This window comes from Notolabrus celidotus, chromosome 4, assembly GCF_009762535.1.
Source record: "Notolabrus celidotus isolate fNotCel1 chromosome 4, fNotCel1.pri, whole genome shotgun sequence".
Lineage (NCBI taxonomy): Eukaryota > Metazoa > Chordata > Actinopteri > Labriformes > Labridae > Notolabrus > Notolabrus celidotus.
In genome coordinates this window covers 28,274,161-28,293,049 of record NC_048275.1, presented here as the reverse complement: position 1 = coordinate 28,293,049, position 18,889 = coordinate 28,274,161, and the positions used below count along the sequence as shown (strand labels likewise).

Genomic DNA, 18,889 nt, shown 5'->3' with positions numbered 1-18,889 from the left:
CTTAGGCTGCAGAGAGTCTGAATGGAAAAAATGAAGCAAAATATCGTCAGCCTATAGAGAGAAAGCAAGAACATTTCACCAAAATGATTGTTTTACAACAAGCCAAATGTTCAAGAGTCAAAATATTTAGTCAAACAACAAACTGATATCATTACAGTCAAGTAACCAGACTTAGAATAAGTTAACTTGGTTGACTGTAACAAAAGATTCAGGAATTATGTTCTCTGTATTGTGGAAGAAGTCGTAGTACCATCTTGGAATGAGGCTAAATGTTTAGGGAGTACAGACGGTGATAAAACCAATATACTGGTACTGATGTTGAAGTTAATTTTCTACGCAAGTTTAATTTTCAAATTTTTAGAAAACTGTTTTTAAATTCAACCGGTTGGTGTTGATGGACGAAAGAGCACGGAGCTGGACTGCAGCGGATCAGAGACATATCGGACACAGATCTAGTGGAAGTCTGATGTTACAGTAAATTACTATTCAGATATCCAAACATGACCAGATATAGACAGAGAAAAGATAATAATAATAATAATAATAATAATAATAATAATAATAATAATAATAATAACACTAACTTTATTTATATAGCACCTTTAAAACAAATGTTTACAAATTGCTTTGACAAACAAAGCGTAGTTCAATAGCAGAGTAAACAATTTGACAGACAGGGAGGAGAAAATGTGATCAATGCAAAACAAAATGCAACGCAAGAGGTTAAAGGGAATACACGTCAGTTAAACAGTATGGAGTGGTGTGACAATGGACCAGTAAATCATTGTTGAGAGGTTTTTCAGGGTAAATAGATAATATAAATAAATAAATAAAACAACATCACATTGGGAAAATTAGAAAAAGCACAAAGGATGAATAAGGAACATTAAAATAATCAAATAAAAAAAAAAATAATAAATTATAAAAATAGATAATAAACAATAAATAATAAAATAAAATAATCAAATAAGATTTAATACAATTAATTAGTTGGATAAAAACTAAAATTAATAATAAAATTGATGTAAAGGGGTTTGAAAGATAAAGTCACATAAAAGCTAGTCTGTAAAAATGGGTTTTAAGAAGAGATTTAAAAGATGTCACTGACTCTGCGTGCCTTGTTTTCTCAGGGAGGTCGTTCCAAAGTCGAGGAGCTCTGACGGAGAAAGCACGATCCCCTTTGGATTTGAGCCTCGACTTTGAAACGACCAAAAGTTCTCCACCCGAGGATCTAAGGCCGCGAGATGGCTCATAATTTATTAGCATTTCTGCAAAATAAATCATATGGTTTACTTTTTCTGGTCATAAAAAGTCCTTCATAGTTTCTGATTGTGTTCGTTTCTGTGTCCCCTGTGAACAAAGTGATATCCGTTAGTTATTTGCTGATGTGTAAGCAGAGTTTTCTGACAAAATAATCTTACCCTGCTTTCTTGAAACAGTCAGATGTATCACTCACTGTGATTAATCGCCAAGAAGTTGTAATGACATAAACACACAAAGTGATGTGGTCGGACATCGACCCTCTCGCAGCAGTTTAAGGCATTAAAAGTTGCAACACAGACATCGTCAGTCTTGTTACTTGGGGTCTTGTTTGGTTTTTAGGTCACTGAAGGCTTCACCTTTAATTTCAGTCTGTTTCATAACCAGCTACAAACTCGCTTTATTATTATTTTATGCCTTATTCCTATTCTTTTTACAGATCAGTGACTATTTTATGCAACATTTCCCTCTTTTTACTGCTGTTTAAGTCTTGTTTATAAGAGTCGACTTTAAGCATGTACCACCCTGTCTTTACACAACACTGTGTAACCTCCAATTTGTCTTAATTGCAGAGCATGCAGCTGAATTACATTACGTTCACCACATCTCTCTTCTCCTGCAGCCTGAAGTGTTTCCCACATTCACATTACTGCTCCTGACATTGTTCCTACACAGTTTGTGTTTGTAATGTGAGAAATATGTCCGCACTTGTGCGGATGTGTGAACATCTGTCACACCCTGCTGTACACACACAGATGCAAACACAGACACACTTATCTGCAGACAGGTCCTCGCTGCAGGATGAGGAGTTGTCCACATTTCTCGTTACAACAAGCTCTCTCAGTGTCTCTCCCTGCATTAAAGCTTCGACTCAGGCAGCGTTATGATATAGGTTTTGTGCTCGGCTGAGTAATCATACCTGTGGTTTCATAAGAAGAGCAGATTGAGTCGCTGTGCTGTTGTTGCGGATGCACTGAAGCACAGAGAAACTGACCTGTGTGTGTTTCTGTCTCCTCTTCCAGACGGTGCAGACGCACAGGCCTCACTTCCTGGCCGTTCACTGTCAGGAGGTCGGGGGGAAGAACTACGAGGCATCCATGTCACACGTGGACTGTTTTGTCAAGTAAGTGAAGTGCTCATGATGTGACTTAAGTTCCGATGAACAACTTCAATATGCTTCTTATGAGGAGAGAGAGACCCACCTGGAAATGCTCTGAACTGGCTTCATATCAGGATGGAAAAATAAAATGTATATCTTTCAGTCTATTATTAACTGTATTTAATAAATGCTAATTTATCTTAAATGTAGTTTATGTGTAATAAAACTTGATGCTTTGTATTTGATTGAATTTCTTTAATTTTATCCTCCATTTGTATCCGTCAGAGAGCTGCTGTCCAGTGATGCCATGAAGGAGTACAACAGAGCCCGCGTCTACCTCGATGAGAACTACAAATCCCAGGAGCATTTCACAGTAAGTGATGTAACACTGCCTTCATGTGGTGTGAGCAAAGTTAGAAAGTTTTTGGAAAATGGACACAAACTTCATTGCTTGTTGTGTTGCAATTTATGACACAGAAACATGGCTGAAGAGAGAAACTAAAATATGATTTCATATTAAGTTTTTACAAGGTAGGAGTGGTATGGTTTTTGGTCGCTGTTCATGCAGAGTGAGTTGAACATGTTAAAGTTGTTAACAAGCTTTTAGCCTGATAGAAAGTCAGATTGAGAATATCTGAGTGGTTTAAAGGATTGGATTGAGCGCATCCACTGCGTAGCACCTTTTTGATTTACATCCCTGTAACGTTTCACCTTTGTTATGCCTCAAATGGTTGGACCAAACTGTCCCACCTCTGTACTGGCATTGTAGGTAGCAAGAGAGGCGTTGCACAGGTGTGACTGGATCCCTGTGAGCGAGTAGGGGCAGGTAGGACGGAACAGTGCTGGGTGTAAACAAGACTGTGTGTTTGCGAAGCTCCCACTGTGTTTACCAAGCTCCCACTGTGTTTACCTCTCAGCCTTTAGCAGTACATTGACACCATGTCAAATCACACACCAAGACAAGAAAACCAAATCTTGCACCGTTGCATGATCAATATGAAAGGACAGAGGCATGATGACCAGGGAGCTGAGTTCTGGCACTGTAGTGGAAAATAGGAGCAACTTATTCCAACTCCTTTGCACTGTTATGTATATTCACATCCATCAGCCTGTTCACATCAGTGTAGTTAATCTTAAAGTATTAACTTAGTCTTACTTGTTACTTTTGTTTTTCAGCACATGTCTAGTCTTGTGTCTGTACATTGAGAGTAATGTTAAAACCAGAGCTAGCACCTTGTTTGTGCACACTTACTGGCTCAATTACGCTGCCAATAAAGCCCTGCATGAGTCCAGTGAACCTACAGGACAAGAATGCACCATATTATGCTGCATTTGTGTCCTGTGAATTAGTACATGAAACTCAAAACTAAGATCTAAATCATATGTCAAACAGAGATGCTTCACTTCTGCTGAAAGATAGTGCTTTGAGTTTTGCATTCTCTCTCTGAGGTTCAAAACCAATCACTGAAACTTGAGTTTTGTCTTGGTTGGCATGTAAAAAGTAATCTGCCACCCATGACTTAATACCTAAAATACAGTTACAAAGAGTGTCAGTCCATCCTGGGTCATCAGGAGAGAGGAATGTAGAGCTGTGTTTCATTTGCATAGCAATTGAAGTTGATGCCAAGCCTCCTGATGACATTCCCGAGAGGTAACATATAAAGGTTTAACAAGAGTAGGACCTAAAAATGAACCATGGGAAACAACAGCAATTCATTTTGTAACAGCTTGGTGACTATTTAAAGACTGGAAACTTCTGCATGAGATTGAAAAAACTTATAGCAAATAAGTTTTGCACTGATGTGCAGATGTGTGTGATTTAGTTTAGAAGCTGTAGCTCTACCAGTAGAAGAACAAGGAGCAGCAGCAGTGTTAAAAGAAGCAATTTTTATAAGTCCCTCTTATACCACGTTGCAGTTTACCACAATCTACATTTCTGGGTCACTTACAAGGAAACATTTCAGAGTGAGCAGGTGTCTTCACACGCACGTCATCTGATGATGACTGACCTTACATTTACCCTCGGAATCTAAAACATGAGATATAATCTAACCACAGTCAGTGTTCATTTGACTGAAAATGGAAATCATGCAGTCACCCACTGCTTATCTTGCATGTTAGGTATGACAAATATTATTTTTAAAGGCAGAAAAGGTGTCTAAAAGTAATGACAGGTTGTTTCAGTTTGTGAGTGACAGTAGACTAAAGTTTATTCAGAGGGTTTGGTTCACTTAGATCTTTATAAAGACATTTCTATCGGCTCACTGAGATCTGAATTTAGCAGTAAAGGAAACCCTCAGATGAATGATTGAAATGATGCGTACAATTTAATTTAAGCTGACAGAGTTCAGCAGTTACCCTCACTGTGTAGTTCCAGCTGATGGCCACCAGATGGCAGCACAGAACAGGACATCGTCTTGTCAGAGTTGAAGTAACACATGTTCACTGATTTGCTTATGTATTGATCATCTGGATTCATTAGCATTACATTGACAAATACATATAGAGGGTTTTGATTGTATGTAAAGCAAATGACACAGAGATTACAGAAAATCTTGGCTCACATAATAGTAAAGATTGAATCAATGAAAATGTTTAAATAAGGTCAGTTTTTGAAGAAGTGTCCAGTCCAATAGTGCAGTGATGTGACTTTGACTGATGCATGAGATATGATCTCACAAAAAGGTAGAGCTTTGAGTTAAAAATGAAAAGGCTTTATAAAAAACAAATCAGGCATACTCAATTTTCAAAAAATCTGAAATTGTAAATTGTAGATAACATAGGTTGTTGGTCCCCTGTTGCCCTGTTTGTAAATGTGATTGTGTTATTATTGTGCAAATATCATCTTGCATTCAAGTTAACTATTTAAAGCCTCAAACTCACTCAATAACATACAAAGTATCAGGTTAAAGCTGCAAATCAGCAACTCCAGTGTTCTTAAAAAGAGAAAAGGGGTACTGGTGGCCTAGTGATCTAAGCGCCCCAAATACAGTGGCTAATGTCCTCATCGCAGAGGTTGCCGGTTCGACTCCCGGCCACGACCATTTCCTGCATGTCTTCCTCCACTCTCTACTCCCCACGTTTCCTGTCTCTCTTCAGCTGTCCTGTCTAATAAAGGCAAAAATGTCCTAAAAATACAACTAAAAAAAGATTAATAAAAGGAAAAAAATACACATTTTCCTCACGTGGCTTTTCCATAAAGAAGGCAAATACAGGAAAAAGTTAGTAGTTGAAAAAAGAACTACTCTTAAACTACAACACCTCTCTCTTTATCCCGTCAGACATTTAGAATCTGAACAACTGACCCAGATGTAAATATTCAACCTGAAATAAATTATGCCATCTTTCAACTCTTTTTAATTTAACCAACCAATACCCCTAGTATCGAATATGTCCAAATATTGAAATGTGTCCAGAGTTGCTGAAGTAGCCTCAACACACATCATTTCCATCCAGACTTGAACAGCTGTTCCGTGTTTGGCCTCTTGGTGGAGCCAAACACACAGACTTCACAGCAGCAGCAGAGGAATTTACACTAATACTTGGTTTTCAGAGATTTTTTTAAATCTGATGCTTCACTTCAAGAAGGCATGCATGGCAGGTGATCATCTCAGGAGATTATACAGATTGGAAGACTATAGATTAAAATATTAAGACCGGTCTAGAAGTGGGCTTTAGTTGCAGTTTGTCTCTGTTCACTGAGTTTAGTGTGGTTCTGAGTGTGTGTCATCTCCATGCTACGATGCACTTCCAGAAACGCTCGTAAATCACAGCTCCCACAGAGTCACATTTGCTCTTTTCAAAAAAATATTACAAACATTGGCCTTTAGAAAATATAATTATCTGCCATTCCCTATAATCTCCCGGCATTATGAGCTGTTTATTTAATGGTGTTTGTCTATAGATTAACCTTTTTGTTGTGTTTGCGGGCAGCTTATGTGTCTCTGTGTGAGGCAGTGAGTGACGGGAAACATCTGATGTGCTTTCTATGATGTTGGTATTGAAAAGGTGGAAACAGTAAATATGAAGAGACTGTGCAGCGTTTCTCACACAGGGCATAACATTTGGCTTTGATGACATCACTCCTGTTTGTTTTCTCATTATTGGATTTTCTCCCCTCCTCCTTCTCGTGCCCTGCGCCTAGTTGTTTGTTGTCTGCCCCCCCACCTCCCCCCGCCTGTCAATTTTCACATCTTGTAAGAGGGAACACTTTTCAGGAGCTCAGTCTGGTGTGTGTTTGTCAATGTGTGTGTGAATGTTTTGGCTGAGTATGGGGGCAACTATGTGGCGAGTGTGTGGTGAAGGTCGCTCACATTGTTGACACGCCTCCTCACTGTGAGAGTGTTTGAACTGCTTTGCTGAGATGATGAATAAATGTGGGAAGTTCTTGTTGGAGAAGTTATTTTTTTATTTGAAAGTTATTTACCAACAATTTAGTAAATAAATGTTCAAAAGGATTGACACAAGAAGTCCATCAGCAACTCCAGTTTTAGTCAAAAATACATAAAAATGGCGTAAAAAAAACAAAACAACAAAGATTACGACTAATTTAACAATAATAAGATGGCAAAATTTAAAAAAGTGTTAAGACAAATAAGAATAAGAAAGGAAAGAAGGATTTAAAAAAAGGGAGTTAATTCTGAGCCAAAAGTCAAAAAATTGTTTTTAGGTTTGATTTAAAAACTGGCAGTAATGGGGACACCCAAACATGTGGAGCCAGAGCCCTCAGGAGTTTTTCAGCTGCAGCTGAAAACGGCTCGGCCCACCACTGAGCTTCACCTTAGACCTTAGGACGACCAGAAGCAACTGGTCAGTGGATCTGAGTGCCCTCAATAGAAGGTGTGGTTTAACAGGTCTCAGACAGATAGGTAGGAGCTCCCCCATTTATTGATCCATATGTCAATATTAAAATCTTAAAAGCAATCCTAAAATGCACAGAGAGCACCTGAAGGGAGGACACATTAGGGGATTATGCTCCTGTTTTTGTTTACTGAGCTGCAGAAGAGACAGAGCCTGACGCAGGAGATATGGTGTGTCCAAAAAAGTCCACGAACCATGAAGTCCATGCAAGTCAAGTAAATACATCTTCCTCAGTCGGCTCCTAGTGTGAAACTGTTCTTTCATCACTCTCAGTGAAGGATCATCGTCCTCCTTTCTGTGATTTCTGTAACAACAAAATGAAAATTTGCAGATTATCAATTTTTGATTGACCAGAACATTTTTTTATTGTATTTTATTTAACTTTTAGAATCTCACTGAGATTAGAACTCTCGTCTTTTTAGAGTGTCCTGGCCAAGACAGGCAGCAGAGCACAAGTTTCTGACACACAAAGAGCAGCCGTACATACTGTACAAACCTAATGCAAGATAGGAGGATATAATACATTAAAACATATAATAACAAGTTGACTACAATCATTATTATATCAGACAGAACACCTTCAGTCAGATGTGTCTGCCTCCAAGTCATTTAAAAGCTCTTTAAAAGCATCTAAGGAGACCAGATCCTTAAGTTTTTAGATCTTTTTGTATTTCATCCCAATAAAGGAAGCAGTCAATTTAACACCTTTTTCAAAAGATCACTTCTAACTTTTGGAACAGACAGTCAGAAAGTTCCTGCACTCTTCAGTCTGATGAAGGTTAAGAAGCTTAGACTTAGAGTAGACTTCAAGGAAGACCAACCAACATGTTCATAAAGCAAACAGAGATGAGTGAGGGCTTTAAAGTTAGTGATGAACCTCTGTGCTTTGTGATAGAGACATCACCATCGTCCATCACAGACATAAAAGTGTCAGCTATCAGTCTCTTTTTGGACTCAAAAGAAAGGCAGGGTTTGATTCTAGAATAAAAATCTAGTTTCAGTTTTTACAAAATAGAGGGATTTGTTAATTAAAATACCAAGAGATCTGCAGCGAGATGCAGGCTCAATCTCTGAACCTTGAGAAGTGGAGATTGAAGGCAGATTTGATAGCTTGGACTTTGCAGTAACGTCATATTATAAAGATGGAAATTAGACCCTTTTCTGATATTTATGAGTCAAAATCATCTTTCCAATAGTTATTTAGCTGAAGCCTGATAAAAATTTGACAATTTATAACAAACATGAATATATATTCAATTACTTTGTCATCTTGTAGTCTCATTATTTTACATCATACAGTGTTGGACAAATCGGATCCCCTCTTAAGTATTTGAATATTTGAAAGCTATCATTTTTAAGGGACTGGGTAGATCAGAAATGCTTATTTAGTCAGAGAAGATGTGGGTGAATGATTTAGATGTCACTTATGGAAAAAACCTGATTATATTTTGTTCAATTTGACATATTTTTTCTCATCAGAACCACTTTCAAACACTTCTAAATGCAAATGCACAGCTGGTAGCGGCTACAACCTCATCTGAGTGTATTACATTATAATAATAGTTGAAAAAAGGTTAAATGTCCTGAAAGTTTTGCAACATATTGGCAAAAAGGTATTGTAATTAGTGTGTTTATAAATGGAGCTTGTATTCTATGAAACCATCGGGCCATCTTAGTGCATTGACATTGGCATTGCAGTATTTTCTACTAATAAAATCTTTCCACTGATCCGTTTCTCAAGGATGATTTTTTCAGATGCTCCCGTTTCAAGCCCTTCTTCATCCTCATCTTTTTACTGCCTCTTGATTCCTCCTAATTAAACTGTAGTCATACCTTGGAGTTAAAATGCAACATGTCACACCTCAGTGCTGAATCTGAACAATGAGAACATCCTCTCTCTCCTTCTCCTCCCCCTGAGGAAGGCAGCAGTGACGGGGACGATCTTGACTGACACGTCCCCCCTCAGCAGAGCCCCGTCCGGCTGTTTTACCGCCCTGTTAAGGTATACAGCAGGTAAAATGTCAATTAGGAAGGCCCGCCCTGATAACTCAACTCCCAATCCACTGGCTCCTGCACATTAATATTTATCCTGACGCTGCTGCAGCCTCCCACATCCTGCAGGAACGTGAGCCGCTGTTCCTGCTTCCTGACACAGAGACACACACCTGAAAAGTGTCACACAGTCTAATCAAGCTGTCCACACACAGAGACAAACACATATAGTGACGCACAGCAGCCCTCTCTTGTTCTGGGGCATTTTAATGGGAGATTAAAGGCATCGCTCATGTCTGTGGTCTGCAGGACGAGAGCAGAGACGGAGGATAAATCAGGCTCAGCACTCTGACAGGGCACCGCTGTCTCATTTTACCCTGTGTGTGTGTGTTTGTATGCATGTTTGTGTTGGTCCTCTCCCTTAAAGGAGTAGCGTTACAGTTAGCACTTTGTCCTGACCAATCTGTGTCATGGAAGTGAATATAAGAGTTTTTAAAGGAAGCTTTTTTAAGGATCTGAGCTCAGAGGAGGTTACAGTGACACAGGAGGAGTATTCTTTTTACTACGTGTGTTAGAAATAAGATAGGTGAAACTGGCTGCATCTGATCAAGTTGCACTTCTCACTTTCAACTTAATGAGGCCTCACCTTTCCGATAGTAATTGTTAAAGACATATACACTAGAGACAGTGTTCTTTGAAGGGCAGAAAAGAGAAGACTGACAGAAAGACAGAAGGAAACTGGGAAATCAATTTAGGTTGAATTTGAATGAGATAGCTTTTATAAATTGCATTTCAAGTGTCACACAAAGTCATAGAGATGGAAATAAAGAGAAAAGACAACCATTAGAAACAAACTAAAAAACCTGGATCCTCACTGAAAATACAATCTTTTATAGATAGAATCATAAAACAATGTTTCCCATATGAGACATTCATTGCCAGGGCCTTTGTTGTTGTTGTTGTTGTTGTTGTTGTTGTTGTTGAATGAATAACAATGTCAGAATTGATCATTGTGTTTCATTGATTGCAGTGTTTTTGTGTGATAGTGTATATGGGAATCACAACGATTAAGATACAGGGAAAAGACCTCAAATGAAAGAAACTGAGTAGATTTTTTTTCAGTTCTTCATCTCTCTCTTTTCAACTCCTCTATCCTTCTTTCCAACCCCAACTCAGTAGAGGCAGATGTCTGTCTAACATGAGTCTGGTTCTGCTCGAGGTTTCTGCCTGTTAAAGGAAGTTTGTCCTTGCCACTGTAACTTGCTAAATGCTGCTAAGTGCTCTGCTCTTGGTGGATTAAGATGAGTCCTGTCTGTAAGATGGGACTGGATCTTATCCTGTCTTGATGTTGGTTATAATTTAACATAGAGTGTAAAAGCGCCTTGAGATAACGTTTGTTGTGATTTGGCGCTATATAAATAAAGACTGATTGATTGACTGAGAGTCCTCTGATCAGCAGATACACTATCTGGTACTCAAAGAGCAATACCTATAAATGCAATGGGACCAAGTTTCAAACATTCTGCTGGGCACAGATGACAGCTAGCAGCTAAGAAAGTAGTAAAATGCTGTCAAAGATTTGTAATAAAGATGGAAGACAGATCAGTATGGTAGTATATGTTGTTTTTTTCTCTAACCTCAAGGGAACTTACACTGTCTTTTAAAAGCCACCAGACTACACTGACAAAACCCTTTTTTTTCCTTTGCAAAATACAGGAGTTGCAGACCATCTACTGCATTAAGTGTGTTTGTTTTTTCATGTGTTACACTAATGATGTGTTGAACCAGAGTTTAACTTTTAACAATTCTAAATTGTTGCAACACTAACAAACCAAACAGATAAATGCAGCAGTAAACCAGCAAGTCCTGCATTCTGGATGGTAAAATTGCTGGGTTTGTTTCAATGGAGTCTGGTGGCCTTGTAAAGGGCAATTTGGATGACTGTTTCATGTTTAAAAAAAAAGGGGAGGGAATAAGAAAAATATTTCTCTGTAACAAAAAGTCCTGTGTCTGTATGAAACCCTTCTGAAATATTGTCTAATACTTCAAACAATCTGAGCTTGTCAGTAACAAATACAGTAACATACTGAGAATTCTTACTTTTGGTAATTTAGACCCCATATTGAGAATAGGGCTCAGATTTCACAATAAAATACTCAACCTTCATAATCACAGAAATCTTTAAATTTCTCCCTCTGATCGGTGCTCAGCAGAGCCGTCCTGTTAGTGGCACCTCGGTCTCTCTCTCCTCCAGAGGTGAGTCCTTAATTCTCCTGCAGGCAGCAAGCTGTAATGCAATCATCAGTGCCGCTCTGCTTGGCGAGGAATTTATGAACACTTAGTGTTCCTCTGTGCTGACAGCGCCTCAGTGTGAGTGTGTTTACGGTATTACCCAGAAATTCATGTCACTCGCATTTATCGCCCTCTTTTTTTTACTGCTTCTTATATGACCCCCCTGTTCCACCTTTTTATGACGAAACAAAACCAGGTTGCATATAGAGATTATGTACTTTGCAGAGAGAGTGGGGTCATAGAGGAAGGGTCTCTGTGTACAGTCTGTTGGTTTTACACACAGAGGTTAACTAGCAGGAGCACCCCCCCTCCTCTCCCTCTCAGCTCTGTGTTTAAAAAGACTGCAGCGGGCGAATAAGCAGGTTAAAATATTGCTAACTAAATCTAAGAGAGCTCTTATTTCAATATGGTGAGAAGCGCGGCACCCACTGAGGCCACTTGAATGGAGTAGATGTCAGCTCGGTAATATCGCCGGGCCATAACTCTCCACGGCCATCACTCATACTCTCAGGGCAGACATAAGTGCACACACACACATATATATATAGTGACAAAGCTGAATAAACACTGACGCAAGCACACACACACTCAGGACAAGGGTTGAGCGACAATCAATGAATCTGCCATCAGACGTGAGTTATGGCGCAGAGAGAGTGGGCATTCCCAGTGTGAAAATATTTGGACTGAAAATGTAGATATAATTAATAGATTGTGTAAAGAGGTGGAGAAGTTGATGCATTTATTGCTCAGAGTCAGATGTGGGGGAGCTGAGCCTCGTACCTCCTGGATCCTCGCTGCAGTTTGAAAAAGCTGCTCACACACACACACACACACACACACACACACACACACACACACACACACACACACACACACACACACACACACACACACACACTGACACACACAAACACAGAGAGAGAGACTTACAAGAATACACACTAAGAGTCTCCTCATGGCACAGTGAAAAGGTGTTGAGGAAATAATGGAACATTTTAAAACAATTTTTGCGTATTTTGAGTTGGGATGTTCTCAAGGGGACTCATTTCGTAAACGTTTAAACCCCAATTTACCAACCAGAATAAAGCTAAGCAGTCAAAATGGACCACCTTTTATTAAACACAGCAAGGATCACACAGCCTGTAGGTTAAAAATATCAAATTAGTTTTCCAAGGTAGGCTACCACTAGTAGGGCTAGCACCATCAGCCTTCAGTCCACATGTCTGTGCTGGTTTACCCATTGCTCCCATCGAGTGGTTATGTGCCAGTTTAACCAGACACAGCTTATACACAACTTCAACTCCATTTTCTACATTAAAATACTGACAAACCACACCACACCACAAGATACCAACATTTGTGCTTGTTTACATAAGGTTTGTAAAGCATTATACCATTATTATAGTAGCATAAACTGGAGCTACTGGCCGGTCTGTTGTGAATGGCCGCACTAGACGCAATACAAATATAATAAATATAATGAAAAATAACCATCTAGGGACTCTGATGCCAACTAGCATGGGTTATGACATTTAATTGTGTACTCATGTATTCTGTGATTTCAATTTTCTTATTTTGTAAATGCAGTTTGGTGGCTTTGAAGAGAGTGATGCAACAGCAGTTTCTGGTTTAGAAACACATCGGAAGAGATGCTTTCATTAATGATGTCAGAGGTTAAGACTAACAATCTGAGATTGTCAGTGACAAAACACTGAACTTTTAGTGGTTAGGGTAAGGGTTGGGTAGCCCTAAGCAATTATACTGCAACCATTACAGCCTGAAGAAATCTGCAGACACAATAACAAAAATGTTTATACCTGTAAGTCTCTGAAACCCAACATACATTTAAAAAATAGGGCCTAGGTTTAAAAATAGCAGAGTTACTCGCTATAACCAGGGTGTCTATGTGTGTGAGACTGTGTGGGAGAGTGTGTGTTTCTGTGATCTAGCTGAGGAGAGTAAATCAGTTGAGGAGGAAGTGATGGTGTTGTTGTCCTGCCGTGGAGGGTGGGGTGTGTGGTAGTGGTGGTGGTGGTGGTGGTGGTGTTGTGGGGTCTCCAGCCACAGATAATGATGTGATTCCAGCATGAGGCGGGCCGGGTGTACCTCGCCACCGTCCATTATGATGTGCGGCCCCCCGCCACCGAGGGGGCAGAGTGAAGGTGAGCCTGTCATATCGATCTTTTTAGTGCTAAAATATGAGCCACTTTACTCTGCTCCCCGGCGCAGTGATGTGAAAAATAATAACTCGGACCCAAATTAAAAATATTGATCGCTTAGGAGGTGTTGAGAGCAAATAAACACCCTCTGAAAGATTTTTACCCCCCCCTTTCGGCCTCTTCCATCTTGCCCCCCCCAGCCCTGTGATGGGGCCAGGTCAGGGATGGTGGCTGACTGAACTGTAAACATTTCACACCGTCTTGTTGCTCGCTCGTCTTAATATAAACCATGCTCTTTATTGACACAAATAAGGAGGCAGCCATGTTTGCAGCTCTTCTCGTACACTGATTGATTGGGTTTTGACTCCATAATCTGGCTTCATTCAGGTACCCCCCACCCCCACCCTGAGTCATAATTTTTTGCACATCCGAGCTTGACTTTTTTATTCCTCCCCGCTGTAACAGATGAGCTGACACAGGGCCATCAAACGGGTGGGAAAACAATTGCCACAAGGTTAATTTTATTGCCTGCTCCATGCATTTGTGAGCGGGCGGGAGGTGTCCTCTGCCCGGGTCCTGATGAATGGCTTCCCCGAGCGGTGCAGGAATGAAAATGAGAGGGGAGAGGCCAGAGCCAGGGAGCCGGAGTCCCACCTGAAATTGAAATTTTTCTGACACGCTCAAAATTGGTATTCTGATATATAAGAGAGGGGATGTTCCATTTAGTTTGATGATGAAAGCCGCCGCATGTCCCACTCAATTGCATTTTACGACACCCACTTTACCTCATACATCCTAAGAAGGTTAATATCCACACATCCTAAATGGCGGATGTCAGATTGTCCAGAGTGTGTAGAAAATAAACTACTCAGTGTATCTAAACGCTGTCGTAATACTTGGCTGTCCTGGCAGCAGCACTTATTGATTGTCCACAAGGACGTTTGTTCTGTTTTTGAGCCGAGGCGGGATGAATAGAGAGATTTGATGGAGCGTGGAGAGCCGGGCTGGTCCAGAATCTGCATCCTGGTGCTGCTGTGTCAGTGTGGATGAGAGCCAGGCGACGGGCAGGATCACATACCGCCTGTTGACATCAGTGAGAGCGAGCAAACCGGAGCTGGCGGTATCCTGCACTTGAGCTAGGTCTTGCTGCTGAAAGCTCACTCCTGTCTGTTGGCTTCAGGCCCTCTTTCTGTGTGTGTGTCTGTGTGTATGTGTGTGTGTCTCATACTCATGTGTGTCTGATACAGCGCTATCTCCAGCCAGCACTTTGTCCTCCTTACATATCGATTCTACCTCCGCCGCTGGCTATCGCTGCTTCATTTGCATGGCCCAGCTGACCGGGGCAGTGAGGGGCCATTATAGTCCCATTAGCTAATCTCCCAGCTTTGATTTCCATAATCCTCTGTCTATTGAGAGCCCTCACAGCTCTCACAGTCCCACTTTCCAAGGAGAAAAAAGACCCCAACCCCCACAATTCCAGTCACTTTACTCCCCAGAAACATTCATCATATGAACCCACATGCTTATGTATACTTAAACACTGAATTATCACCCTCGTGATTACCTTTTTAAGGACAACTCCTGGAGTTATTAACCTGTGCTTATTTCTCTGTTTAGTCATTTCACATATTTCAGGGTCTAAATGACTATTTGGTACAAAAAGTTTTGGAATCACTCTGAAAAAATTGTTGACACCACACTCTTACATACCGCCAGTTCAAGGTGGGATATGTTCTGCCATGTCTGCAACATGTACACAAAGAAGAGGAATGGTGGGCCAGTCATTGTCAGTCAAAAGTCATTGTGCCTCTGATCCTCCCTTGGAGGTAGTGACAGAGGCAGAAAGGGGGGAAGATGGTGGTAATGTGGAACAACCAGGAACATCTTACAACGCTCTCTTTAAAGCCAACAGACTCCATTAACATAAGCAGTCATTTTACCCCATAGAGCATGGGAGTTGCTGGTCTACCTCTGACTAGACTGGTTTTTTTTGTGTTACTAGGTATTACCTTTCTATTTTAAAGGACCTGATCTTACCATTCAAAACACAAAAGCCACACAACAACACAAACAAACAAGCTAACTGGCTGGATCAGTGAAGACCACACGCTCCGGAAGAAGGAGTCGCTGGTCCACCTGCTGCCTAGACCAGTTAGTTAGTTTGTGTTATTTAAAAATACTTGTGTTATTTTATGAAGTAAGAAACTCATTTTTAGAGGCTTTAAATGGCTTTATGAACCTCTGTACATGAGACATGCAATTTAACCACTGAGCCAACATGGTGTCCCAACAGTTATCTTTGAAATCATAGATCTACAATGAAAAAAATCCTGCTTGACTAAAATGTCAACTATAAAGTATTCCACTGTTAAAAAGAATACTTGCAATGCAGAATGGTTTTGGTTGGCTTGATTAATTTAATTTTAATTAACTCTAATTGATTGTTACCATTAAGTTGTCATAATCTGAACGCAAATATTAAATGTATGTCTTAGAATGAGCAGTTCACATCTGTAAAGAGCAACCGCGACTAGCTTCTTTCCCCCCGCTGTCGTCTTCTTCTTGTTTTATTTTGCTGCTGTCAACTTCTTCGGCCAATTAACTGCTGTCAACGTTAACCTTCATTCATGTCCTTAGTGCCACTGCGTAGAGTCATGAAGTAGAGATGCAATGGCGTGGTGGCGCGTTGAGTGAAATCTGTTTAGAGCGCCATGTTTTTTCAATTGAAATATCAATACTTCGCTGGCGTATTGATTATTGAACCACACAAGTCAGGACGTCGATATACGCCGTGTCAATATTTTGTCCCACCCTCCAGTACAGTGTTGTGTAATGTGAACAGAATATGGAATCACAACTGGTCGGTCCGTATGATACTCTTGGGATTGCACTTAATGTGGGCGACCCTACACTCAAGTCAAATATGGGTTGAAGGTGGTGTGGTAGAAGGTTTAAGAAGGGCATTTACAGTTCTCTTTTTATGCCTGCTACATTTATACTTATCGGGTTTGATTTCTGAAGGTCTTTGGGATCTTTATGTTTCAGCAAAAAGCTAAGTGTATATATTTATTGCACTTTGGACATTGTAGTGTTTTCCCTCATACTATGTGTGTGTTTGACCCTCCAGGCTGTAAACTAATCACTGATGCCTGTCAATAGCAAACAGCCATGTGGATCGAGTGCAGCCAACACATCCACCTCCCACTCCTCCATCCCCTGAGCATCCACTCATCCTCTCCTTTAAGAGACATCCTCCTCTGTGCCAGGCTAACCTGACCTTAATCACCCTCAGTAGAGTTCTCCCACAGCTATTTCTTACATTGATGAAAGAGGACCGACCACCTACTGCCCACACTGCACCCCTGACACCCCCCCGCCTCCCTTTAAACGAGCTGATAATTAATAAGGGCTGGCTCTGCAAACAGCAGTCGACAGACAGCATGATGGATCGGACAGCTTAGATGCAAACCGATACAATGCCAAGCTTTGCTGCGTCCTTTACCCCGCCTGATCAGGCATGCAGAGGAGCCCATCCCCTGCTAATTAAATACCCACAGGTTGCTGCTGTTTTCTGTTCACTATTGGCAGGCTTTTAATAATTCATGGGGCGACACCTCTGAGCTTCTCAGCTGTGCTGCTGCAGACTTTGTGATACACTCTGTCACATTTTAAAGGTCTAATAGTTCACAACATAACAGTGGCATAGTTTACACTTTGTTTTATTAACTTAATTAAATGTTTCTCAACCAACACGTACATTCAAAATGCTTGTCATGAAAGATAAAGACGTGCAAATTAATAATAATAAACGTTCAAATAGTTCTTATCATTTGTGGGGACTAGCAGTTACACTAATGCGAGACATTTGCTGCAGAGCTACCAAATAACAGCACCTCCAGACCATTTCCTTTGACTTTCACAGAGCTGGTTCAACATCAGTTTAACTCAGGGTGTTACATCTCTGCTAAATAGATCAAAATGAGAATTTAATTTTAAATATTACCCGGCTTTCTTACTGATTTTCCGTCTGTGTAAGATGCTTGATTCTGATTGATCAAAACCCCTTGATAACCCCTTGACAGCGGTTATTCATTTTCACTAACATGAGCAACACCAGAGGCAAACTGATCACAGGTCAATGCAAATCAATCCGCGGAAAAGAGTTTCGGACATCTTTCCTCTGCTTGTTGACACCATAGGCCGTAAGGTGAGATAAAAAAGTTAGTTTCCGTTAGCATCATATTGGTAAACAATGTGGCTAAACGCTAGCAGGGTGGACAAGACACCCTCCACCTTAGCATTGGTGTCTTGTCTCACCCTGTCAGGATTCTATTTCCCATAACTAACTGCTAACCATACATTATCCCTGACTGATTGTATGTCTGAAGACAAAACAACACTGTGTAGCTGACCAAGAGCAAGGAAGTACACTTTTGAGACAACATGGTGACCAGTGATGACAGAGAAATAACAGAAACAGTTCAGCAACACAAGTGGGAACAAGTATCCACTGTGAGACTCAGTAATACAGCAAGTGACCATGTTTTTATGCACTAAATATTCCAGTATTGGCCATGATTCATACCATGTTGGTTAAGTGGCTAATTGAAATAAAATCTTTACTAATTGTCTTGTTTACATGCTGATGTGCTTTCTGTCAGTAACCCAAGTTCTGAACACAGAGCTGACTGTGAACAAATAAGAATCCATTTGCTTCAGACTAACAGAAATACACTTTTTGAATGAGCAATTTGTACAGACCAAATCACTGTGGCATTACTCCAACAATATAAGTAATTTAGATAACTGCAGAGACTATCATATAGCAATGATGTTCTGAATTGACTTACTTTCCAGTTGTTTAAACAGATGTTTCAATTCTGATTAACCTACTTGCGTATACGCAAGAAATTCCACAAAAAAACAACAATCAGGATTAATGACTCTTTGTTTGACACTACTTAACGATCACAGAGTCAGCAGGTAAAAGATCCCACACTTGTATGAAGAGTGTGGCTAACACTTGCAGAGCTAGCACCACCAGCCTTCGGTCATCCCTTCAGGTTAACTTCCACATGCCTGTGCTGGTTACACATTGCTCCTATCAAATGGTTATATGCCAGTTTAACCAGACACATGTATCCAAACAGTTTCATGCAACAAGAGTCCACCCGTCATCTGTGCTTGTTTACATCCGGCTGGCGGAGTATTGTAGCATCATAGCAGT

At 40.4% G+C, this 18,889-nt stretch overlaps 1 protein-coding gene across 2 annotated transcripts in view; it reads left to right on the top strand.

The window, feature by feature from the left end:
* Positions 1–18,889, top strand: part of LOC117811363 (inositol polyphosphate-5-phosphatase A) — a 205,130-nt gene that overhangs the window by 72,812 nt on the left and 113,429 nt on the right. For both annotated transcript variants that reach the window (XM_034681599.1, XM_034681601.1), the window contains exons 3-4: positions 2,283–2,383; positions 2,645–2,732. In XM_034681599.1, the coding sequence (XP_034537490.1) occupies positions 2,283–2,383; positions 2,645–2,732 (189 nt within the window). The remainder of the gene's footprint in view (positions 1–2,282; positions 2,384–2,644; positions 2,733–18,889) is intronic.